Source organism: Herpailurus yagouaroundi, unplaced genomic scaffold (genome assembly GCF_014898765.1).
Source record: "Herpailurus yagouaroundi ecotype Mexico unplaced genomic scaffold, PumYag 140, whole genome shotgun sequence".
In the NCBI taxonomy this organism is placed as follows: Eukaryota; Metazoa; Chordata; class Mammalia; order Carnivora; family Felidae; genus Herpailurus; species Herpailurus yagouaroundi.
In genome coordinates, this window is record NW_024412395.1 from 47,655,654 (window position 1) to 47,683,034 (window position 27,381).

Here is a 27,381-nt window from a genome sequence, read left to right on the forward strand (position 1 = left end):
CTGGGAAGAAATGCAGCAAGATGCAATTATTGTTTATCTCAATGGAATACGACTTTATTTCTTTTAGGGTTTCTGTGTCTCTTAATTTCTACAAGGAACACGTTACTTTTGCAACATGAGGAATTAATACCAGATTTTAAGGAAATAATAAATACATGTTTCCATAGTGAATTGTGTTCTCCTAAACACATTAGGCAACGCAGACCCCTGTGAGATGACCAGCGTGATTTGTCTAGCCTGGTGAAATGTGCTTAGGAAGCCTACCTGAGCTGGCCAGACTGCAGTTGTCTGTGACCGGCAACTGATAATTGTGCACTGAGATTTGGTTCAAGGTTGCTCTTACTTGAGTTTATACCAAACCAGCAAAAAAGTGGTACGAACATTAGAAACCAGATACAGACACCAGTGAATGAGTGGATGCTGCTCTCCAGAACTCTCATTCCCTTCTGAGGAACACCCAAAGTGAGGTACCTATAAGCAGGATGAGCAAGTGTTAGTTAAGGACATGGGAATCCAGAGCTGAGGGCTGGTTGGCTTTTGTATCTTTGGAGGCCAAGTCACAATTTAAGACGTAGCTACTACCATTTAGGGTATGTCTTGCTGTCCACAAATACACTTTCTAGATCCTTTTCTTACCGTCAAATCCTGAAAGAGGCCTTTTACAGTGAGATCTATACAATTTATATTCGTCTACTGAGGTGTTGCTGACCTGGTTTCCCTCACTGCTCTAACTTGCTTTTTCCACAGCTTACTTTTACCCTCTGAGTTCTCTTGACCCTTCAGGCCATTTAAGTGGGATCATGATAAAAGCCCTCTTTTAAGTGTAGATCTCAGTACTGTGTATGTACTTAGTAAAGATGAACCTAAATCCCCTGGAAGCCAAGTACATGGGGGCTATCCTAACAACTTGCAGGAAGGAGAATTGAGACACATGAAATTGATAACAGAACGTGCTCATCACGGCACTGTGTCTTCCACCTCCACTCTCTCTCCCTTAGATAGATAGATAGATAGATAGATAAAAAGTCAATTCACTAAAACTTAAAAAAAAAGAGATAATTATGAATGTTATGAATATTAATTGAGGAATAAATTAGATGAATAGATCACTTAGAATCTGGTGTAACTATGCCCTGTTAGCTATTATTATTGACATTTATATTAAAGACTGGAATTTTTGTCGGTTTTGTTCATGGCTCCCCCCCCCCCCCCGCCCCGGTACCTACAACAGTACCTAACCCAGGAAGCAGTCAATTCATACCAATTCAATATCTATTGGATTTATTCCACAAAACGCTAATTAGTTATCATTTCTTTTCTTTGTACATTTCATGTCAGAGAATGTAAGACTTTGTGAGTAAGTTAGTGAAAACTCTGTGTCCAGTGGAGATTCAAAAGTGGCTCAATGATTATATTCATATTGGAACATTTAATATCCCGTTCCTTCATTCTTTTTCAGTTTCTTTACTATATTTTTGAGATAATTTTCTGTCCTTTCATTTTAATAAAGCCATGTAAAATATCTCAACACTTAAATATTAGAAGAGACTGTTTTTTACTGTCATATTTGTAGCATAAAAGAGTAGCAGACATTCTAAACTTCTAACAGAAGTTTCAGAGAAGGAAGTATGGTATTGCTTCCTATAGTTAGCTAACTGCTTGCATGTTTTACCCCAAGAGATGTATTGGTAGACCCAATATGTCTTGGTATGAATAATATCCTTTATTGTGACCCAGAACATTCCAACAAAAATAAATCACAATTTCTATAAACAAATGTAAGGAGTAAAAACATAACTTCTATTTCAGTATGTCACTGTCTTCCTATTCCAAGAAAAGATTTTATTCCTCTTAATAAAAAGCAAAACAACAGGAATAATAACAATAAGCTCCAACTGGATTTCCAAAATACTAACCTAGCTGTATATAGTAACATTCAGTTATATTGAACCAGTAAGTTTTATTTGCTAAGGCTCAGAAAGACATTGAGATACAGTTTAAAATGGTGTCTTATTTTACTGTATTTTTAGGAACTAAAGAATATGGGTAAATTGTGTTACACTTCCCAAAGGAATATCAAATGGACTGAGGGCAGGAAGAGTAAGACATTTCTGTGAGATTTACATCCAAACATAAAGGGGTTTCATCGTCATTTTTTTTCATTCAAGTACACAACTTTTCTATTCATTTAAAATTAACTTCACTTTTCAATAGGTCTTTATTTCCTTTAAGTTAAGCCCATAAACCCCAAAAGATTTGAATATACGTATTGGATGTAGATCTACTACTGGTAGCCTTTCTTTCTAAGAGACATCCCATCTCTAGGAACTAAACTTTGTTTGTGGGTCAGCGCGAATATCCATAATTTCTCATCATGATTTTAGCACAAATTTCATAAAATTTTCTTCCAAACTAGAATGAAAAGTTGGGTACAGAGCATGAGATATCAAATTCACATGAAGTCTCAGGAGTAGGAGGACTCTGAACTCTTCTGCAGGGGGGAAGAAGTACCAAGAGGGAAGGTGAGAAGCAATGATAAAGGAAACTAGACAAGACAAATACAGCACCATCTGCTTTTACATGGCAGCATTGGAGACATCGGGGTCAATTTAAACAATAAAGTAAGTAAAATTCTCAAGGAAGAAGTTAATGAAGCTTGTGGACCTTTGCTGAATAAAAAGCCTTTTTTTTTTTTTTTTTCCTGACATTTACTAGACTAGTTTAATTATTTGTGGAACATGGAACCTAACTGCATTTTGGAGCCTGGAAATTCTTTATTTCATTGACCAGAAGATGGAGCCATTATATAATTTTTAAAACTTGGAGGCCAAAATGGAACCACAGTTTGTTTCTTTACTATATTATTATTTTAAATATCTTCTAGAATCTGAGTAGTTGCAGTGTCATTTTGTTTTTAATAATGGAAAAGAGGTAACATGTTTTAATATCTCATATGCAGAGAAATAATATATTATTAAGTGATTGGCACTTGAATAAGCATATACGTGAAAGATTCATAGTCTCTGTCCTCAATAGCTATAAAAATATATGCTGTAGAATTATAAGCACATTGGTTACCTTGGACCAAAGCCGATTTCAACAAGCAGGTAGCATTTGAGCAGTTACTCTAACGTTCTCATTTGGGATTCTCATGTAGCCAATAATCTGGGAGAATATATTTGAACTAGGAGCTGTACTAATTTTTTAAATCTATAAACCATCTATAAGCATCATTGTCATCATACCCATTCTTAATAATTCTTCTCTATAACATTTTAAACTTTTGTAAGCATTTTCCATATTCTTAATATACTGCTCACTCTTAACCAGAAGACAAAACCAAGCAGTGAAATGTCATATTCAACTAAGAAAGTCACACAGCAAATAGCAATGACTGAGTGAGAACCAATGGTGAGCTTCCTAACTCACAGCTGAGGCAGTCTACCACTGGATACTCAAACCTCTACTGGCACTCAAACCTCTACTGTTTAACACAAGCTTAAAACAAACTAGGAAATTGAGGGAAGGAGTACCTTTCTGATGGGTCCATTTTAGGATGGGCACTGAGAGACATGTAGGAGCCCGGGGTGGCTCAGTTGGTCAAGCGTGTGACTCTTGATTTTGGTTCCCATCATGATCTCACAGTATGTGGAATCAAGCCCCGCATTGGGCTCTGCACTGACAGCTTGGATCCTGTTTGGGGTTCTCTCTCCCCTACGTCTCTCTAAATAAATAAATTTAAAAAAAATACATCACGTATGTATTAAAATCCAGGGTAACTTCCATTGTTTTTCAAGCTTAGCTGCACATTGGAATTAGCTGGGAAGTTTCTAAAATCTTAGTACCCAGGCTGACCACAGACCAATCAAAGCAGACCAATCAAAGCAGAAACTTTAGATGGGACCCAGGCATTGGTTTTCAGGTTTTCAGGTGATTACAATATGCAGTTACGTTTGAGAACAGTAATCTTAACCAATGTCTTTCCAGCTGTAATGTATATTCAAATTACTTGGCCTCTGGAGCATCCCTTCTTCAAGTGTGGTCACTGGACAAAAAGCCTCAGCATCATCTGGGAAGTTATTAGAGATGCAAAGGTGGAGTCCCACCCTAGGTCTACTGAATCAGAAAATGACCGTGCAGCCCAGCATCTGCAGTGATACTGAGAATCACAGGTCTATCTTGGGACCAATCTCCTCTCTTTATCCTTGGCACACGATGATTTCATCTTCCGAAGGGATGAAACTTTTTCACTGCCTCATCAACAGTTTTATCCAGGGAGCTGACCCATTTTTGGTTTTTCATCAGATTTGCTAAAGTAGTAGATACATCCTGTTTGATATTGAGTCACTTTTCCTTTCAGTGCCTGCTCCGCTTAATGTCTAGAATGTTAATGTCTAGAGGGAAGGGGTCAAAAAGAGCTAGCAAAGAAAGTAAGAAAGAGGAGTAGAGAGAGTGTTTCAAGATTTTGCTGGTGCACTGAACTCTGATTAACATACTTTTAGGATTCTCAATCCATCTAATTCTATACTCACATATAATTGATGCTAGCAATAAAATTGACTTCATCTGCAAGACATCTAGGATATTCAGAAAATAGCTGTGATCTTAAGAAGCACCTTGACATTTAACCAAAGTCTGGTTGTATTGTTTATTGCTCTGTGTGTGTGTGTGTGTGTGTGTGTGGCTTTTTTGGCTACCACTCCTTGAAACAAATGAAAGATGTAGCCCCCAGAGTCAGAGAGATCTGGATTTGAACTCTGGTTTCTCCCTCATAGTGGGCACCCGTAGGCAAATTACCTAAACTTATTTCCTCATCTCTGACATAAGACTAATAAATCAGTTTTATGGGCTGCTCTAAGATAGAAGAGGCAGAATATAAAGTAATTCACACTATTCTTGGCACGTGGGTGACATCGAGGGCCAGTGGTGCCCATCTTTTCCCAAGTCCAATTTCAGTGACTTCAGGTTGTTTGCTTGAAACTAGCTGTCGTGGGAGTATTTGCACCATGGAAATCGACAAAAGGTACATAGAAACACGAACTTCTTTTTCTCTAGGAGAGCCAATTAGCAAACATTTACCAGCATACTACTGATAGGTGTTCCTTTTGTGGTTGTTTATTTCCTGATGGACTGATTTAGGAGGTAATTTGCTTTTTCTCTTATGAAGCAAACAAAAATAGCCAAACATAGACCAAATATGTGATATGAATGGAAAGATTCCAGAAAACCCTTCCCTGCCATCCTTCTCCCAACATAGATCCCCAAGATTTCTCTGTTAAATTCATGGACCCATGGAAAAGGGAACACTAAACTATGAACAAACACTGATCTTTTTTGTGATTAGTGCATCAGAGCTTTTCCTTTTCAAGCCAAACTGGCAGAGTTTAGGATCTGAAACAATCTGTTAATGAATCCTGAACATCTGTTGGATCTCAAGCCTTCTAGGGATGGAGTTAGCTAAAATAAATAAGGTATTACCTCACACGGTTATGTTTATGAATTGAGAGGAGACAAGAAAACAAATAGATAAAATCATAATAGTCTTAGATAATAGTAAATGATGAGATGAAAATAAAACAGTTTAACGTGGGAGAGAATGACTAAGGCCAGTGGGGTTGCTTTAAGTAGGCTGATGAGGGGAGGCCTGTCCAAGCTGAGCTGAAGTCTCAGAAGACACAGCTGTGTTCTGAATCAGAGGTGCATTTCAGGTGGAGAGGGGCAAGAGCAAAGGCCCTGAGGTAGGAGTAGACTTAGTGGACTGAACAACAGAAAGAAAGTCAGTGGAACTACAGCTTGTGAGTTTTAGAAAAGCGTGGTGTGACAGGGGGTTAATATAGTTAAGGGGCCAGATCACATACAGCCCTTTAGAATACTAAGAAGTCTGCCCTTCCTGCTAAAGAATTGTGAGAGGAATTGAGGAACTAGAAAGAATACCTTGATGGAAATTAGAGTTTCAAAGGATCACTGCTCTGTGGAGAGTAGGGAACAAAACGTGGATCCCAAAGAGGAGTTCAGTAGCTACTGTAAAGGTCTAGACAAGAGCTAATAGTGGTTAGGACTGGGGTCAAGGTTGTGGAGATGAAGAGAAATGGGCAGATTTGGGGAATAGTTTACAGGTTAAACCTATAGTACTTGTTGATAGATTGGGTATCTCTGTTCATCAGCTAATTTCTAGCTTGAGGTGACTTGTAAAGAGAATGGCTTGTCTAAGAAATGGAAGAAAAACCTTTAGACTTCTTGCAAGTTGGAGAAAAGAGAGCTGTTCATATTGCATCCTTGACTTCAAGCCATTCCTCCAAAGAGAAATGATTAACACGTTTACAGTACACCCCAGTTCTCAAATAGCTCTGTGTTGTTTGTAAAATGGAATTACAGTGTGGTAGGAAAATGATGTTGCAGTTGGATCACCAAATGATTACTCTGATAAAAAGAATTAAAACATTAATGATATTTACAAACTTAAGTGTCAGTCTTAATGAGTCTTCTTGAATAAATTATTATCTTCTCTACTCCCTTTTTATTTATTTATTTTTTTCAGCGTTTATTTATTTTTGGGACAGAGAGAGACAGAGCATGAATGGGGGAGGGGCAGAGAGAGAGGGAGACACAGAATCGGAAACAGGCTCCAGGCTCCGAGCCATCAGCCCAGAGCCCACACTGGGCTCGAACTCACGGACCGCGAGATCGTGACCTGGCTGAAGTCGGACGCTTAACCGACTGCGCCACCCAGTCACCCTTCTCTACTCCCTTTTTAAAAGAAATCTATTCCTAGGTTTGCTCTGGGAGGCTCTAAAAGTGGAGAAAAAAAGTATCTTGAAAGCCCAAGTTTCATTAGAATGACCTTATGTTCTGTACTTGTCAGACAAAGTTACAGGAGATTCCAAAACAGGAAATCATTCTGTGTTCATTTAGTTAGTGTTCAGCAATTAGATGACTAGATATCCTGAAAAAAAAATCTGATATAAAATGTCTGTTGGGCAAAATTTAATAAATATCTTTTTTAATACAAGGCAAAGCTTGCAAGAAATTAAAGGAAACTCCCCAGAACCAAAAGCAAGAAAACAGCAGGTAACAGAGCAGCAAGATGGTACTGTAGCTAAACCACCTGGAGATGGTGGCTGATCTCCTTAACACAGTCTTGTTGTTGTTTCCTATTCTATTGAGGTCTAATAAATATAGAGTATAGTAAAATACTTGTACTACTATGTAAACGCCACCTGGGGTGAGATATAAAATATTTCTGGTATCCCAGAATTCTCCATTATGCCCTTTTAAGCCAATAACCCACCAAATGGTTCCACTCTTCTGACTTCTATGATCAGAAATAAGTTTTGTCTTTTGCTATGATTCATAAAGTAACTCACACAATATGTAATCTTTGGTGTCTAGCCTCTTGGTGAGATTTTCCATGATCTTGCATGTATCAGCAACTTGCCTTTTCTTGCTGTCCATAGTATATTGTTGCGTATGTATACCACCATATTTATCCTTTCTAATTTTGATAGATTTTCCCATTATTCCTATTTGTTCCAGGCTATTATGAATATAGCATCTCTGAACAGTCATACAAATGTCTTTTGGTGGTTATAAACACTCATTTCTGTGTATATATACCTAGTATAAGACTTTTGGTCATAGAATATGTTTAGTATTGATACTGTGAAACATATTTTTAAAGTAATTATACAAATTTATGTTCTTGCTGGAAAGGTATGAGAATTCCTTTTGCTCCAATATTTGTTATTGTCAGTCTTTTTTTTTTTTTTATGTGTAGCCATTCTGAAAGTGGTCTAGTGATATTTAATTTATTTTAATTTTCATTTTTCTAATGAACAGCTTTAAAAAAAGAATAAGACTGGGGCCCCTGGGTGGCTCGGTTGGTGGAGTGTCTGACTCTTGATCTCAGTTCTTGATCTCCGGGTGTGGAGCCTACTTAAAAAAAAAAAAAAGAAAAAAGAAAAGAAAAAGTCTGACATTCCAATGTATTGTAAGATAGCATTTTTGTTTGCCATTTTGTTATCTATATATCATGTCTTTTCTCTATCTCTCCCCTACTGTTTTCTTTTGTGTCAAACACATGTTTTATAGTGTTCTATTTTAATTTCCTTGCCATTTTTAAAAATATTTTTTGAGTTATTCTTCTAGTGGTTGCTCTGAGGATTACAATTAATATTTTAACTTCTAACAATCCAGTTTGGGCTAATACCAATTTAATGTCAATAGTATATAAAATATTTGCTCTTAAATATCTCCTTTGCCTCCTCATTCTTTGTGCTATTATATCATATAAATTACATCCTTACACATTATACGCCCATCAACACAGATTTAAAATTATTGCAAGTGGCGCCTGGGTGTCTCAGTTGGTTAAGCATCCAACTCTTGATTTCAGCCCAGGTCACGATCTCATGGTTAGCGAGACTGAGCCCTGCATCGGGCTCTGGGCTGATGGCATGGAGTCTGCTTGGGATTTTCTCTCTCCTTCTCTCTCTGCTCCTCCCCTGCTTGTGTTTGCTCTCTCTCTCAAAAATAAGTAAACATTCTTAAAAAAGTAAAATTATTGCTTTCTGTGGTTATCATTTACATCATATAGGAGAAAAAGAGGAATTACAAATAAAAATACATTTATACAGAGGCGACTGGGTGGCTCAGTCGGTTGGGCATCTGACTTCGGCTCAGGTTATGATCTCACGGTTCGTGGGTTTGAGGTCCTCATAGGGCTCTGTGCTGACAGCTCAGAGCCTGGAACCTGCTTCAGATTCTGTGTTTTCCTCTCTCTATGTCCCTTCTCTGCCTGCATTTTGTCTGTCTGTTTCTCTTGAAAATAAAAATAAACATTAAAAAGTAATTTAAAAAATACATTTATACTATCTTTTAGATTTACTGCTTTGGTTACCTTTATTGGTGCTGTTTCTTTCTTCCTGTAAATTTGAGTTACTGTCTGATGTCCTTTCATTTCAGCCTAAGCTCTGTCTTTAGGTATTTCTTGTAGGACAGATGTGCTCACGACATAGTCTTTCAGTTTTTGTTTATTTGAGAATGTCTTAACCTGTCCATTTTTGAAGGTTAGTTATTCTGGATATAGAGTTCCTAGTTCAGTTTTCTTCAAGTACTTTGAATATGTCATCCTACTGCCCCTGTCTTCCATGGTTTCTAATAAGAAATCACCTGTTAATCTTAAGGTCAGATTTCCTTCCCGCTTTGTTTGTCCTTGTTGCTTTTTGTTGTGATGGTGGGGTGTTGCTTGTTTGTTTAGTGGTTTTCCTGGGCTAAATCAGTAAAGTCTGTGTTCTTTGTCTTGTGTGGACACTGAAGTCTGCTCAATTAACTTAGTGGTTAGCTAATGATTGGACAGAAATTTCTTTAGATGTCATGCATGATTACGTCTCCCAGCCTTTGCTGAGAGCCTCTATTTGCTTGTTGGGACATGCCTTTAAGACTCAGGCAGGCAGTTTACAACTTTACCTTAACTGTCATTTCCTGCTTATACAGAGCCTCGAGGTCAGCCAGAGGTGAGAACTCCATACATGTGCATAACCCTGGCATGTTCACAGTCCTGTATAGGCTGATGGCTTGTAGATTCCCAGAAATAAGTTGGAGTTTTAGGAAGTCCATTATGGACGTGTCATTCCCTAGCCTTTCCTTTTAAATTTTTTGGTAATATTGTTTACCCCAACTATTATCACTGCCCTAGGCAGCTGCAATGTTAGATAATTGTGAACAACTCCAAGGAAAAGGCTATGTGCATTAGGTGAACTTTGAGTTAGGCCAAATAAAGATAGCTTTGCAGGTGCATTTTTCAGGGAATTGTCAGTTTTCTGAAAGTGGGCTTTGGGAGAGCTCCAAACTTGTTCTGCTCCTTCCACTGGCTTTTAGATTGCTGGTTTTCACTGAGATTATGAGACTATTGGTTTTTGAAGCAACTATAAAGCTTGCTGTACTTACTGAGATTCAGTCATGTTTCTTGAATTAAAGCTCCTATGGTTAATTTCCAGAGTTTTGAAAAAATCGATTTTTGACAATTTTGCCAGTGTTCCTCTTCTTTTATGGAGAAGTAGATTTTCAGAAGTCCCTACTTTGATATTGCCACTGATGTCCTGAAATCTCAATTTAAAAATGGGCAGAAAATGCAAACATACACTTCAGAAAAGAGGATATTCAGTTTGAATCCTTAAGTTTTTATTTTTTTAATACCTACCCTGCTGTGTGCTGGCAAGGTGAAGTTCATGAGCAGTGGGTAATGGTCATATTAATGCTTAACATAGTTCTCATTGACTCATGCCCTATGGCTTTTGCATCTAAAATTCCACCAAAAACACTTGTCCTCAAAGATTGACATTTTTAGTGTTGAGTTGTGTGACAAATCTGAAGCAGTTTGTAATGCTGATCACATTATCACATTCTCTTTCTTAATATTCTGTTGACTCCCCTTAAGACTGTTTCAAGCTTCTACCTGTGTATACTCTTCCTAGTTGACTTAGCATGCCTTTGAATTCATCCACCCCTGGGAAGCAATGACTCCTGGATATTTGTCTCTAACCCTGTTTGAACTTCATTTAACTTCAGGTCTTATATTCAATTGCCTTCAGGACTTTTACTTTGACTCATAGTACCTCAAATTCCAACACATTCAAAACTGTAACTCAGTTTTTTTGTTTGTTTGTTTGTTTATTTATTTATTTATTTTGACAGAGCGAGTAGGGGAGGGGCAGAGATAGAGAGGGAGAGAGAGAGAGAATCCCAAGCAGTCTCTGCACTGTCAACACAGAGCCCAGTGTGGGGCTCAACCTCATGAACTATAAGATCATGACCTGAGCTGAAACCAAGAGTCAGACACTTAACCGACTGAGCCACCCAGGTGCCCCTGTTATTCAGTTTTTAATATTCAGCTCTAGGCTGCCCTATCTAGATTAAGCTCCTCTCTATCATCTATACATGTTACAATATGGAAAATAGCATAGTGCTATTATCATTGATTCTTCTAGGACACAATAGATGCTCAGTATCATATTATTGAATTTATGACTGAATCCTAGATTGAGAGGTACTTCAGACAGTGCAGAATACATTGCTGCCCGTTAAAGTTTCTACCGTGTATTTATGTACTTTAAGACGACTGTTAGTCTCTTGTAGATGAACTTGAGGCTTGGAAAATACAGTACATTGTTCAAGTTCACAGTCACGTTGTTGGTGACAGGTTTAATCTCATGATATTACATAATATGCTGCTGCTGTGTATATATTTGTATATTTACATTTTTGATGATTCTTAAAGGTATAAGATGGTATTTCACTCTGAAAAACAGAGCTTAGATTTCTTTAAAGTGCTTTCAATGTCATGTCTAATTTGCTTTATTGATTTTATAAAGAGGAAGAGATTAGTTTTATTGGTTTTAGCTCCCGAGATGACAGAAGCAGGGGAGAAAAAAAAGAGCTACCTTACTCTAGGAGGAAATAACTGGACAGGAAGAAATGACAATAGAGAAAACAATGCCAAAGGCTGTCATTTTAAGCCGCTAGAGTAATTCCTCAGGTTTGTGCAGTGTCAAGGGCATTTCTCTGTACCGGCACCGGCTTCTTTAGAGCAAGCTATTCAAGCCCTTTCTAGCTCTAGGCATAAGACTTAAGTGAAGTTTTATCTTTATTTCAAAGAAAAAAAAACCTAAAATATGCTCACCTGAAAACACTCACTTCTCGACGCATTCTTCAGATTTCTGGTGTATTCTGTGGCTTGTGTCACAAAGTAAAGTAGATTTCATCTCTTATTCCCCCTGGCTCCCTCCCAGATCGCTTTCTGTCCATAACCCAGCTCTAAGTGGTATTCTGGCTGAAGTTTGTAGGAGGCAGACCCATTTGTCTTTAAAATAAATGGACAATATGTGACTCTTTGGAGATAAACAGAACTTTTTTTGTTTGTTTGTTTGCAAGTACCAGGGCCAAATTAGGTAACTCTAAACAAGTTATCAATCTTTGTTCTGAATTGAGGGTCTACATAAGATGGTTAGGGTAAGATGAGTATATAAAAGGAAGTAAATAAGACAGGAAAACAAAGCATGAGTGAAATCTTTTCCCACTTCTGTTTTTTTCCCAATCATCTCTTATTAAACTGATTCAATAGAGGGCATCAGCTAGAACCAATATATCAAAATGCACCGAGTTGTTCAAGGAGATTACAAGAGAATTCGATCTTTCTTATTTTCTTAAAGGCAGGCGGAATGAGAGTTTGATATTTAGAAGTTTCATAGCTGTGAGCCTCACCGATGTTTTTAAAGAAAAAAATATTTTCTGTGGAGTTTTGATACCTATTTTTCATCCATAACATTTTATTTTAAAGGTAGTTCTTAATTTTCAATGTTGAGAAGAACATCAAGGATAATATTATAGCTTCAAACAGAAGCGTACATTTTTATTTTAACTATAAATTTGAGTCTTTGTCTCATTAAATCTTTGGCATAAATGCCAAAGCAAAGTGATGACTTTGAATATTAAAAAAAATTCTTTTATAGGAGTGAAAAGTAAAATACCTATTAGGAATCAAAATTTAGCTCCTGAGTGACTTTCTCTGGCAAAACAGCTTATAAATCATTGGAATGAATGAGCAAAGTATTTTTGGAGTTACAAAAATCTGCAGAAAAGGCAGAAAAGAAAAGGCACAACTTCAAGTCACAATTTAAATTTTTTAAAATTATTTTATTTATTTAGAGATCGAGCAGGGGGAGGGGCAGAGAGAGAGAATTCCAAGCAGGCCCTGCACTTTCAGCCTGGAGCCCAATGCAGGGCATGAACTCACCAACTGTGAAATCATGACCTGAGCTGAAACCAAGAGCCGGTCGCTTAACCAACTGAGCCACCCAGGTGCCCCTCAACTCACTATTTTTAAGTTGTGACCAAAAATTATGAAGCTTTGAGAGTGAAACATCCTGATATTATCTAACTATCATAAAATAAAATAGTATATAACATAGACTATAGAACATGTAATAAAACATAATCTAATACATATACATTCATGATTAATAATGTATGATAAAACCAATATAATATTACTCTGATATTTATGATCATTCATGGGTCATCAGTTTTGCCTTAAGAGGGAAGGACATCATTTTGTCCCTTAAGAGGGAAGGGCTTTGTTAATGTCTGCAGATTGAAGGGGAATGACAGATTGAAGGTGCTCAGTAGATATTGAATAATGAGTAACAAACTCATATATGATGTTTAGTTCTTTTTGACCATTAACTAAATTTTGTTTAGTTTGACTTTCTAGAGATAAATTAAGAATCAGAAAAGTTTTGAATTCATGGATTTGTTGCCTGAGGCTGAGATGGAAGTGAAGGTGTCTGCAGCTCTAAAACTCTGCAGAAGGGTTCAAAGTAGAAAGGATTTGTGAGAGCTTTTGGGAAGGCTGGAAAACTCTGCTTACCTGTATTCAATTTTAACAGGGGTCTTTTTCACACCTCATCTTTGAACTGCTTGTTTCCGCCCTCAATAACATTAAAAAAAGTTTTCTTTGGTACTGCTCATTTCAACTTTGCTAGGGGTCTAATGTCGTCAAAATCAATTTTATTAAAATTCCCAAATGGTTATGGAACCTCAGTGTGTTCTGACTGCGTTGAAATAGTCCCACTGGAACCATCTGCATATTTGTACAATGTGTAGCCTTTTCAAATTGGCTTCTCTCACTTAGTAATATGGTTTGTCTTTGCTTGTCATTATTCTCATTGGCTCATAAAGACATTCCAAGCTGTTCCTAGTGGAAATTAAGTAAGTAGAAGATGTTTGTCCCCTATGAAATAAAACAAGAAATAGGACATACCAACAAATATTACATCGGGAACAGTTGGATTAGGTTTTTATAATTGTTAACAAGGCTTAAGTCTTTTCCAAATACTTTTGTCCATTGTTTTATCTATTCCTTTGTTGCATTTCAATTGTTTCTGAAAAATATTTTAAATGAGAAGCTGAAATACATGACAAGGACAATACACATACCTCCTAATCTCTTACAATTGACTTTTTTCTTAGCTCAGTTGTTAATGCGCATATTTTATTACACTACTCAGAATAACAGGGAGTAAAGTGAAGTATGTCTGCTCTACTGCTTGTTTAGAGCTATCAATTATTCATGTTTCTCTTCCTGTGTGCATCAAATGGTATTGCGGCACAGGTCTCTGCTCTAGCCAGCATGCAATTCTTCCCTCCCTTGAGATGACCATGTACTCCGCAGCTAATTTTGCTTGGATTATGGTGTAGTGTTATCTATAGTAAGGAAGAAGTTCAGTCTTTTGTTGTAGGAACTTCATGTGATTGCCACTCATAAGATGCATAATGGTGCTGTTCAGGGATCATAATTTTATTTTGCAGTGATTATCACAACTGCCAGTACAGAAGTCCCTAGGAATGTTTTATATGCCATTATAATAGCATACAAGGTTGAAATAATGGCCTAGCATGGCAGCGATTATTATTACTGTGTCTTACTTAAAGACCAAAAGCAGGACTGGATGCTCACAGCTAAAACAAAATACAGGTTTGGCTTGACTATGTAGTTAACTCTGGGAACTACCTCCTCCAAATTTTTTCTTGGAATAAGCTAAACCTTTGTAAATATACACGTTTCTTCATGTTCACATGTTACTTGAATTCACAAATCTCCATTTTGAAATATTGTTGTGTATATGTCACATCACTAAATGTTCTTTACCTATCAGTAAGATATGTGAGACTCTTTTGGGTACTCTATTTGTACAAAGTCATAAAATAGAGAAAATATTGTCATGAAGAATGCATTCTGTTCCTATATGATAGGTTGCCTGGGTTCTCTCATGTTTAGTGGCAAACTCGTTGCCACACTAACTACTACTACTAATGTAAATTATTGATTCTGTATTGTCAGGCATTGTTCTAATTGCTTCATGTGGATTTCCTCCTTCTATCCTGTGACTGTATAGTGAAGTAGTACAATTATCATCATTTTATAGATGAGAAAGCTGAGGCACATACAGATTAAATAATGTATTTAGGGAATTCAGAGAGTCATGGCTTAATTGGGATCCAAATACAGTTCTGGATCTGGAACCCAAGCCCTTAGACATTACATATGTTATACTATCTTTCAATTACACAATTACACTATTCTATTCCATGAAAAAGATGCATACAGTCACTGTGTAACTAAATGTTGGCATATTTTCATTTCTTGTCTAAAATTTTTTCTTCTGCACAAACTCTGTTGTGGATTTCAATGAATTTCTTTGGAACTCTATATTCTTTATCCCCATATTTCTTATCCTGGAAGACTTTGTATGGAGGACATTGGAAACTGTCCATCTTTCCATTTAAAAAAAAAGCTATCAGCTTCAACTTATTTAGGGATGCACTAAACTTGTTTTCCTAAAGGTTATTCTCACATAAACAGAAAATACATGCACACGTGACTCTGTCTTGTTAACGATTTTTATTTTTACATTCTATTACAATGTGTAAGTCTTGGGTATAACTGCAATATAATGTATGACAAAATCAAACATTTTGAGCATTCACAGATGTATGAAATTGTGAAAGAATTCTATGTAAACAGCATTATTATACTCATGGCTATTCATTTATTTTTATGAAGCAATTCTTGATATTTTCCTCAAGAATATTACATCATAACCACAGATGTTTTAAAAAAATGTCTCTATACATAGGTCCTAAACCCAGGCTCCTTCCTTGGCCCCTTCTAATTTAGCTGGCCCTCTTTTCATTACTTACAGTGACATTTCTCCAAAATTGCTATTTAAAACTGCTTTATTTACATGTGCATTTTATCTTAAATCTTTTTAATAAAGCTATCAAAAATCTATAAAATCATGCCGAACATTTTAGGTTGAGGTTTTCAACAATCAGCATCTAGAAACAGCCCACAAATCACTTATATCTTTTGCAAAAGATATGACAGTCAAAAAGGCAAAATGAGATTCTCCCATTGTAATTTCTCCAAATTGTACGTATGAATTTGTGTTCAAATCTTTATTTCCATTTGTGTTTGCTTTCATTTAGTTCTAATTTAAATTTTAGAGTGTAACTACCATTCTATATCATTAGGTAAAGTGAATTTAGTGATTATGTGATTTAAATATTAGTATGACAGTGCCTTCTGGACGTTGGTATCTCATTATCAGTACCAAACAGTACCTTACATGAAAAGCAAAGTCTAATTTTACTTTAAGCTTACACAGTACTAAATAAGCTCTTAATCCCAAATATTGTTTTTAATTGATAAAAAGTCACAACTAGACATTCCTGGGAAAACGTATATATACAAAACCTAACTATGTTATATTAAAAAAAATTATTGTTCAGCATGAAATTGGTTCAGCATGAAATAGGAGAAAAGAGGAAATTTGTAAATTGTTTTTGAAATGCTAAGAAGAAACTGTTGAGGAACCAGTTGCCAATATTTTTTACTTTACATAAAAATAAGGCAATGTAAAAACATTAATAGTAAATCACACAAAAACCTATCTACCATATATCTTTTCATAATATATAAATATGCAAAATGCAGTTATATTTATATGGGCTTAAAATAATGAAGGTAGACTGAATTTAAATCTAAGATGATATTAATTTCTTAATTTAATGTATTAAAAACCTTACAAATGTAATAGATTTTGTATGGTTCCCTAATTGTCAAAACCTATTTTCAACAGGCTTAACAGATATGCAATGCAATGCTCTACATAGTCCAGGAAAACACTGCATGGTATCTTTCACATTAAATAAAAAAGAGGCTCAAGTAACCTAAGATGAATGATTGAATGTAGGTGTAGAATCTTTGGCCCTAGATTTAATTTCATATGTACCTTAGGACAAATGTCTAGAAGTGATTATCTCCCTCATGGATGTTGTAAAATACATCACAATTTTAAAAGATTCAAGATACAAAGTTCTATGGAAATGTCTCTGTTTTTGTCTGTTTTTCTTAGTCTCTCCTCCTTTCTATCATTCTCTACCCATACTCTTCATCTCTATAGACATGTTTAAATCTCCTTTATTTTTAATTAGCCAGAGCAACAAAAAATATGTTGTATTTATTATAGAAATATAATTTATGTCCCTTTTTAATTTAGAAAAGCAAATGAATGATATGTACATTTGCTTTGAAAACTCCTACAAAATCTTCTAAATAAAATTACTTCCTACTTATGTAATTCAATTTTTGCCTATGCATAAGTAACTTGATAGAAGAAATATTTCGTATTCCTAAAATAAACTCATGAAAAAATGCATCATGGTCATTTCTTTTTAAGCCACTACCAACAAGGACTTTTTAAAGCTAGGCTTAAAATCCCTGGTAGGAGGACAACAGCTAAAGCAAAATGAATATGTGCTTGGTAAACTATAAGCTCAGGGTACTTTATTGATTGATGTAAAATATACCTCATAGTCATAGAATTTTAAGGTGAAGGTGACATTGTCCTCATTTTATAGGTGAAAGAAAAAGGTCCAAAAGGATTAATAGCACAAATTAGGAAAGTAGGTTAGTGGTAAGAAAGCAAGTTGGCAAGAATCCCCACTGAATGATCTTTCACTCATACTAAACACAAGTCTGTGTTGAAAGTATGTAAACCAATTTGACAATAAATTTCATAAAAAAAAAAAGAAATCCTGCCATATATTATGACTTGGAAGTCTGCCATACACACATTAGGATGGAAAACAGGTGATGCAGTAAATACTTTGCCCAAGTCATTATCTTCTCAGACATGTACCACAGTATCAAATAGGTTTCTGTACATCAGGAATCACTTCACGGAAGCAAAGTATCAACGTTGCTTTGTGCGAAAGAATGACTTGACAATACTGCATGAGAAAAAGCAGAAAATTGTGACCAAACAGATGAAGAGTTGGGTCATCACTGGTGTTTTTAGGCAGCACAGTCCGGTGTTAGTTTGTATAAATAATAGAGAATAACGTTTTCTTCACTTCCTCCTTTTCTTCAGTATCTTCACTTTTTTCTTCTTTTGAGGAATGCGATATGTACTTAAAATAATTTTTCATGTTGTATGGTTATTGTATGAACAAAGAAGGATATTTTAAAAGGTGGGCTATGAAGCACAATACTCTACAGGTAAGTCTTATCCTGGTTGGTCTATGAGTCAAGATGAATGAAAAGTATTCCTTGAAATGAATCGCCTACATATGTTTATAATCTCATGGCATTGTATAGGCACATGAAAATTGGTTCTGTTGCGATATAGAATAAATTTAAGCACCTCAAAATATAGAATGACTTCTGTACATGAAGAAGAGTCTTGCTCCTTAATATAACAAGATATATTAACTAAATATTTGTTATTAATGTCCATTCCTTGTATCAGGGTATTTCATTGCAAAGCCAAGGTAAAATACTTTTATAGATATCCAAATGATAGATGCATGTGTGCGGTTGTATTTACATGGGAAACACGAATATTTACCATTCTGTGAAAAGATGACAAGGCAGATGTGTACATTTTCCACATGGTCTTCTGATTTATTAAAAGCAAATAAAATTAAATCACCTTTGTTTGCTGTAGTCAATAACCCCTATAGAATATTCTTACAATTCTTACAGAATCATCTACCAGTGCAAACACAGCCATCTGCTAATGGTGCCCACCTATTTTAGGGAATCTGAGCTAGTCACGGCAATGCCTTTGAGACTATTTTGATGAAAAGTTTTGGCATAGACGTCCTTAAAAGAGTCTTATTAACACAAATTTATCACCTTCACAGGCTGTAAACAATATATCAAAAATGAAGCTCTATTTTTTGCTTTCTTTGCCATCTTTCCCTTTGTCTTCTTTTTCTGTTTTGTCTTTTTCATATTTCTCTTTGTCTGGCTTTGTTACACTATCATATGAAGGTGGAGAGACAGTGGATGGGGTTGCATCTGTTTTTTCTGGACTTGAGTTCTCATTAACGTTATCAAAAACCTTATCTTCTTTATTGGGCAAATCATCATCTCGGTTTCCATCTTTTATGTATATACTTGATATATTTTTGACATTTTGCCGTAAGCGGTAACGTCTGTAAGCACGCTGAATGACAGTAGCAGACACATCCTCTTGTTTTCGTTTTAGTGTAGTTGTTATGGGTTCATAGGACACTTTGGAAGGATTTGCTGACATGAACCTTTCTTCCATCTGTGAACGTAGAGAGTCCATCTCTCCGCTTTCACCCAGAACACGCTTTGTAAAAGCAAATAAGATGTCAAGACAATGGATCCGGTCCCCACTGACCATGGGCAGGTCCATGGCAATGAGCTGAACTTTGTTTGGTTTTGCTATGAGGAGAGGAGGATCTAGGGCAGCTGCAAAATCAGAGAGTTTGCTATATTCTATAAACTGGGTGGCATCAGGATCAAACTTCTCCCAAACCTCATAGAACATCTCAAAGTCATCCTCACTCAGGGGCTCAGTACTTTCCTCAGTAGCGACACTGAAGTTCTCCAGGATGACAGCGATGTACATGTTCACCACAACTAGAAATGATATGATGATGTAACTGACGAAATAGAATATCCCAACAGATGGGCTACCACAGTCTCCTTCAACTGAACTTCCAGGATGAACTTTTTTGGGGTCACAATCAGGGGGTGCACTGTTGAGAATAGGCGCTAGCAATCCATCCCAGCCAGCAGAGGTGGTGATTTGGAACAGGCAGATCATGCTGTTGCCAAAGGTCTCAAAGTTGAACATGTCATTAATTCCAGCTTCCTTTTTAACATAAGCAAAGTTGGACATTCCAAAGATGGCGTAGATGAACATGACCAGGAAGAGCAGGAGGCCGATGTTAAACAAGGCGGGAAGGGACATCATCAGAGCAAAGAGCAGCGTGCGGATCCCCTTCGCCCCTTTGATCAGACGCAAGATTCGACCAATCCTGGCGAGACGGATCACTCGGAACAGGGTAGGGGACACGAAGTATTTTTCTATCAGCTCGGCCAGAAACATACCTGGTGAGGAGGGAGGGGATAGAAATAGTTAAATTTCCATGCTACAGAAAATCATGACTTTAAGTATTTTTATCTGCCATCTTATCTCTTACGATTTCAGAACTGTCCTTTTATATTGAAAGCAATTTCATAACAATCAAAAGATTGAGCAATCCCAAAGGAAAATGAAATTATCATTGTGACATTTTCTCTCCTTTTACTAAGTTTGTGGACATTTTTTTCCTCCAAAATAATTTTAATTATAAGGGTAATACGTACTCATGTAGAAAGTTCAAGCAGTACAGTAAAATGCTAAAAAGGAAATATAAATCACCTGAAATATCACCAATTATAATCACTGTTACTATTTTGCTGAGTATCACTTTTGACATTTTTCTATGCAAGCTCACACACACACATTGTCACAGGAATATAATTATGTTATATAAGCATCTTTCATAATTATAGTCACTTCATCATATGTCATGGAAATATTTCCATACAAATGACAACAAAGTAATTTCTTATAGTTTTACAATGTTCTTTCCAAATAAACACATATTGAAGAAATTTATGTTGTTTTCGCTGAGATGAATATCCAAGTAGGTATATTTTTTCTAGTTACATGAGCATCATTTGATAATACATTAATAAAAGATCAAACATAATATTTAAAATTTTTTATCTATCACGAAATCTATCTCCAGAAAGTTTGTACAACTCCTCAGTTATATATGAAAGTGCTCATACTCTGCATGCTCAATTAGTATTGTAATTCTTTATAATTTTTACCAGAAAATCTTTATGATGTTTCAAAACATCTCATTATAACTTATTTCATTTTTCTTGGAAAAAAATCTACATTTTTTTTTCTTATTTATTGGATATTTTGTGTGCTTGTTGGCTGTTTTCAACTTTCTCTTTTGGCCATGTTAAGTCCTTTGCCCATTTCCCTATTGAGATATTTACTATTATTGATTTAGGAAGACTATTTTTCTATTGAAAGTGTTAATCCTTTATTGTTCTTGAATGTTACATAATTTTTTCCCCTGTATTTTGTCTTTCAATCTTTTTGTTTTGGGTAGAGGTAGTGGTTAGTTTTTGTCCATAGAATATTTTGCTTTTATGTAGACATAGTTGTTATTTTTTTCTTCATAGATTCAAATTTGTGAGATGACATAGGAAGGATGATTCGATTCAGGTTCATTGTTATAAATCTATTTCTTCTTGAATTTATTTTATTTTACATTTTAATCTTTTTTTTTTTTAATTTTTTTTTCAACGTTTATTTATTTTTGGGACAGAGAGAGACAGAGCATGAACGGGGGAGGGGCAGAGAGAGAGGGAGACACAGAATCGGAAACAGGCTCCAGGCTCTGAGCCATCAGCCCAGAGCCCGACGCGGGGCTCGAACTCACGGACCGTGAGATCGTGACCTGGCTGAAGTCGGACGCTTAACCGACTGCGCCACCCAGGCGCCCCTTTAATCTTTGATTCATGTGATTTTTCTACTGAGCAAATTATTTATCTTCTATATATTTGAAGTTAAATTTTGAATTATCTATTTGAATCTATTGAGCTTTTTAAAACACTGTTTTACTTCATCAGTGTTATAATAGTATAAATATCTAGCAATACTTTAATTTTCTTCCAGATGAATTTTATAATCATTTAGACTTATATTGCCATTATCTCCATCATGCAAAAAGACTTACTGATATTCTCACTGGGATGACACTTTATTTATAATTAATTTATTTTAAAAAGGGTCATGATTAGAGTGAAAGCCTTCTTATCCAAGTAAAAGAAAAGCCTTTCAATTATTTAAGACTTCCTTTATGTATGTTAGCTTCCTCATAGAAGTCTTATGCATTTCTTATTAAAGTTGTTACTAGATATTTTACTTTATTTTTATTGCCAATATGTGATATTTTTCTTTAGGTATACTTTCCAAAAATTTTGTCCACATATAAAACATTTATGAATATTGATACATGTGATTTAAAATTTATATCGGGGCGCCTGGGTGGCGCAGTCGTTAAGCGTCCGACTTCAGCCAGGTCACGATCTCGCGGTCCGTGAGTTCGAGCCCCGCGTCAGGCTCTGGGCTGATGGCTCAGAGCCTGGAGCCTGTTTCGGATTCTGTGTCTCCCTCTCTCTCTGCCCCTCCCCCGTTCATGCTCTGTCTCTCTCTGTCCCAAAAATAAATAAACATTGAAAAAAAAAATTAAAAAAAAATAAATAAAATTTGTATCTTCTGAAATCTAACTGAATCCATGTTTTTGGTGGATTCTCTTTCATTTTTAAAGAATGCCATAATATGATCTGAAGATGAAGATAACTGGCTCCATGTACCTCTCTGTTTTCTTATCTAATTGCATCAGCCAATACTGTTAAAAATAGAAGTGATAGAGGAACACTCTTTTCTTCTTCCTAATTTAATGGGAATGCTCCCACTATTTTGCTTGTTATTCCTCTGAGATTCCTAACTAAATTTTAATTCGTTTTCTTCTATCTTAATACTTTCTTCTCTTTTCTTCAAAAACTGGTTTTGAATGCCTCTTCGAAGTTACATGGTACTCAATAAGGAAGTTTTAGATCATATGACCTTTAACCCTTCTGGGACTGTTTTATCATCTATAAGTTGAATTTGTATTAAATCATCTCTGCAATCTTGTTCTGTCTAAAATTTGTAATTCTTAAAATAAATGAAACCCTAAAATACTGGGCAAAGCTTGTACAGATAATGAAAAAACAAGAGGACAGAAAAACAGCTATGGTAAAGGGGAGAAAGTATACAACCATGTGCTGTGATTCACAGACATGACAGAGGTTGGTTGAGAAATGATTGTATTGACAAGTCTTTGCCAAGTATGAAGCCATAAGAAATGAAAATGGCATTTCTTAAGACCTTACCTTCACTTTGAATTTAGAAAGAATTTTCACGCAGAGTCAGGGATATTCTGCTGTTAGTAATCATTAATCAAGGGACAGTTCTCATATGTGCTAAAATTGGAGGTGATTTCAGATTCTGCATTGGTCTTCCTACCTACATATAGGTCTTTCTACCTTCAACCCTACATATAGACGTAGTTGCTACTTCTGTGAAAAGTAATCTTGGAAATCAAATATCAAGAAGTATTACATGCTTGTGGCTTTGAGGCCTATAGCATAAACATAAGAATTCTGACACAGAGGTCTTTGTTTTATTTAGTTTTGTTTTTAAGTTTCCTCCATTCTTCATTTTACTAACATATCCAAAAGTAAATTTACATTCAAGAATTCAGAACCTTCTCTGAGCATGTGTGAAGTTTAGTTTGATTCAAAATGGTCTTACCTACAATGGAGAGAATCACAACCACAAAATCAAAAATGTTCCATCCTACAGTGAAGTAGTAATGTCTGAGAGAGATCAGTTTCAGCACACATTCTCCAGTGAAAAGGATAATAAAAACCACATTTATCCAATATAAAACATCAGTCATGTAGTCACTTTGTCCCTCTTTTTCTACCATCATGGTTACCATGTTGAGGCAGATAAGAACCATGATGGTGATATCAAACACTTGGTTTGTTACTACGTCAAATATACATCCTTGGAATTTGTTCTGTAAAGAAACAAGAATAATATGGAATGTAGAGTAAATTTTGCAAATATCCATTAATCATTATATTAGTAAAAGATTTTTTTAAAGTTGTGTCTTCAAAGTTGCATAAATTATCTTTCGTCATAAGTTCTTGATTCTACAAGAGATGAGTTGTATCATGAGTTAAATCATGAGTTGTATCATGAGTTAAATCAAAGTCAGAGTGAATGAAAAGTTTTTGTTGTTGTTGACTTTCAGTATATACCAAACAGACTTCAGTTGGTCATGTATACTAACATTTGCTTTTAAGCTCATCCAACCCTAGTATGTTATATATGAATTGTTTCAGTCACCAGTAATTTTTTACTAAAATACCTCAGCTCTACTACCCGTAGTATTTCAAGTTAATAAAATATCATGTCTCTAAATTTCTACTTTGCCATATTATTTTAACTAATGTGTTGCAGTGTCTTATATGACTGCTGTAGTATCAGAGACTTATATTTTCCTATCTCTTTCATGTATGGAATATGTATTTCCATACATATTCATACTTACAAATCACCTTTCTTTTCAGTCTCACTGTTAGTATTATGCTTTCTAGGAAACATAGCTTCTTCAAAATCCTTTTAGGAAAGGCCTTAAAGCATTTTACCAAGATCAAGTAGGGCATGCAAAAAATTAATACCAGGGTTTCAAATCCATAGATTGTGATTCAATAGGTCTGGCTGAGACCTGGCAATGTGTCCATTTAAAAAGTGCTGGGTGATCCTCATGTTGCCAGCTGGGTACTAATTGGCTTTTTCTTCAGCCATGACTCTTTGGCAAGGTGTGTTATGTTCAATACAAATTTAAATGCATTATATGCATTTAAATTATATGCATTTAAATTTTTTCCATTCTGGTCTTTGACTTCACAGTAGGAAAAAGTTTAGACTCAAAACCAGTCCAACTGCTTCTTTTGCTATTTGTTGCAATATTAAAAATCTTCATGTTAGTTTTACCCTACTGATAGACAGCAATCACTACATCATAAAGTCATTACTTAGATAAGTAAGTTTCAATCAAAATTACATTTTATTTGTATTCTCCACAGGCCACTGCACTAGTAGTAAGCTGTGTAGCTAATATAAAAGTAAAACCATATATAATTATTTGTAATTTTTATAGGAATATTAAGAACAGTGATAATGTTCAAAATACATATATTCAGTTTTATAAGGCCTTTTATTCAAATATTAGCATTCATGTTTAAGAACTAGTTGTCCGTTAAAGATGAATTAAAAATAATTGAAAATTTATATGCTAGAGATATATATGTAAAAATATACAGTTGCCCCTTGGACAACAGTTTTGAACTACATAAGTCCATTAATCATGGGTTTTTTAAAGATAAATACAGTGCAGTACTGTAAATATATTTTCTCTTCTTTATGATTCTCTTAATAACATTTTGTTTTCTCTAGCTTACCGTATATAATACAGTATGTAATACATATAACATGTAAAATATGTGTTCAGCAACCATTTAGTTTATCAGTAAGATTTTTGGTCAACAGTAGGCTGTTAGTAGTTAAGATTTGGAGGAGTCAGAAGTTGATATGCAGATTTTGACTGTGTGGAGGGTTGGTGCCCCTAACCCCTGTGTTGTTTTAAGATGAATTGTTTTTTTTTTCTTTTCTTTTTTTTTTTTTTTTTTTTACCCCTGGCCGAGGTATTGGCTTTTGTGGTTTCTTAGATCCCAGCTTTTTCATCGCATTATAATATTTCTTCTGTTCTTCTGTCATAAAGATGTCTTGACCTCCAAGGTAAAGAAATAAAAAAATAAATCTAGTTAAAATCAGAATCATGGTCTGGATCTTTCTTCAGATCATTAAGACAGGTTAAAAATGTATTAATATAGAAATAAAATGCATTTAATATGTGCCACGTAGCTATAAATAAAACCCATCTTAAAGAATTACTTACATGTAGGCATGTTATTCTCCATAAATAATGTAATGTGCATACGTAAAATATATGTATTACATATAATAATTATTGGCTCAATTTTCTTTTGGTGCAGTAACCCGTGTCATTTTAAACTATGTGCTGGTATTTCATTTTATCTGCTACCTATCTCAGGCATTTTATTGCTAGATTACAAACATATTAGGAAGAGTTATACAAAATAATACTGAACATCTTTTTTGATGATTTGGCTAATATTTGGGACTCTAGTGAAAAGTAGGGGCCAAAACCATAGTAAAAATAATTTTATGTTATTTGTATTCATTTATAAATGCCATATTTGTTTAGCACAGAAAAAGAATATACAGTAGTGCCCTCTTATCTGTGGTTTTGCTTCCTGTGGTTTCTGTTACCCATGGTCAACTGTGGTCTAGAAGCAAGTGATCCTCCTGGCATAGGTCAGAAGGTGAATAGTAACCCAAGGCTACATCACGATGTCTGCAGATAGTCACCTCACTTCATCTCATTACATAGACATTTTATCATCTCACACCATTACAAGAAGGGAAGTATAGTACAATAAAATATTTTGAGACACAGAGACGATACTCACGTAACTTGTATTATGGCATATTGTTCTATTTTATTATTATTGTTGTTAATCTCTTACTATGCCTAATTTATAAATTAGAATTTACCATAGGTATGCATGTAGAAGAAAAAACATGGTACATTTAAGGTTTGGTACTATCTATGGTTTCAGGCATCCACTGAAACATATGCCCTATAGATAATGGGTGCGGGAGACTACTGCACAGTGAACATGTAACACACAATATCTGTGTGTGTGTGTGTGTGGGGGGTGTTTGAAGAAACTTGTTAGATACTTTTTTCATTCCAATAAAGAAACTGCAATATAAGCAGGTTATTGGGTGTCAACATTATGTATAATAGTGTTGGAGGTATTGAGGAAATGACCAAGGATTCAGGATCCTTGACCTGAAAGACTTCCTAATTGAATAGACAACCTTTAAAATTCAACAGTAAAAATAACTAACTCTAAAGTTTTTTGGGGTCGCCTGGGTGGCCCAGTTCGTTAAGCATCTGAGTTTGGCTTATGCCATGATCTCATGGTTTGTGAGTTTGAGCCCCATTTTGGGCTCTGTACTGACAGTGGAGAGCCTGCTTTGGATCCTCTGTCTCTCTCTCCCTGTTCATCCCCAGTTTGCACCCTCTCTCTGTCTCTCAAAACCAACCAACCAACCAACCAACAAGCAAACAAACATTGGGGTGCCTGGTTGGCTCAGTCGGTTAAGTGTCTGACTTCAGCTCAGGTCATGATTTTGCCTCTGTGCTGACAGCTGAGACCCTGGAGCCTACTTTGGATTCTGTGTCTCCCTTTCTCTCTGTCTCTCATCTGCTCATGTTCTCTCTCTCTCTGTCTCAAAAATAAATAAACATTAAAAAAATTTTAAAAAGAAAGAAACATTGAAAAAATTTAAATGAAGGTTTTTGATCTTCATTTCACAAAGGGGGCTTAGAAGCCTTATCTGTTCTTTTAGGGTATGCCAATTTTCTTAAAATTATCTGTAATTTTTACAGATTCACACATTTTCTACATTGATGTGTAACATCAACTTTTTAGTTATGGGACAAATTAGTATAATCAATGTAATGGGGAATTTATTTTGAATAATTTTTAGTTCTCGAATCCTTACTTAATTTGTAGGGTTGGGGAGTTAAAGATCATCTGGTTATTGTTTCCCTTTAGTTTTCTTGGATTGGGCAATAGCTTTCTATTATACCGCATTTTAAAAAAATGTATCAAATACCTAATGATAACCAGACTCTGCTTTCTTTCTTTAAACTGTTTTAACT

General features: G+C 35.4%; 1 protein-coding gene and 1 long non-coding RNA gene across 8 annotated transcripts in view; one reads left to right on the forward strand and one right to left on the reverse strand.

Moving 5' to 3' along the window:
- The window catches only part of LOC121030648 (uncharacterized), a 124,407-nt gene that overhangs the window by 34,625 nt on the left and 62,401 nt on the right, over positions 1-27,381 (forward strand). For 4 of the 6 annotated variants that reach the window (XR_005790343.1, XR_005790342.1, XR_005790340.1 and 1 more), the window contains one exon: positions 19,745-19,941. This is a non-coding gene — a long non-coding RNA (uncharacterized LOC121030648). The remainder of the gene's footprint in view (positions 1-19,744; positions 19,942-27,381) is intronic. The other 2 variants (XR_005790345.1, XR_005790341.1) reach the window with 1 other exon arrangement.
- SCN9A (sodium voltage-gated channel alpha subunit 9) overlaps positions 15,439-27,381 on the reverse strand; it is a 172,446-nt gene continuing 160,503 nt past the window's right edge. For both annotated transcript variants that reach the window (XM_040475270.1, XM_040475269.1), the window contains exons 25-27: positions 25,257-25,361; positions 23,304-23,574; positions 15,439-19,987 (exon numbers count right to left, since the gene is read on the reverse strand). In XM_040475270.1, coding sequence (XP_040331204.1) covers positions 18,795-19,987; positions 23,304-23,574; positions 25,257-25,361 — 1,569 coding nt within the window. In that variant the 3' untranslated portion in view covers positions 15,439-18,794. The remainder of the gene's footprint in view (positions 19,988-23,303; positions 23,575-25,256; positions 25,362-27,381) is intronic.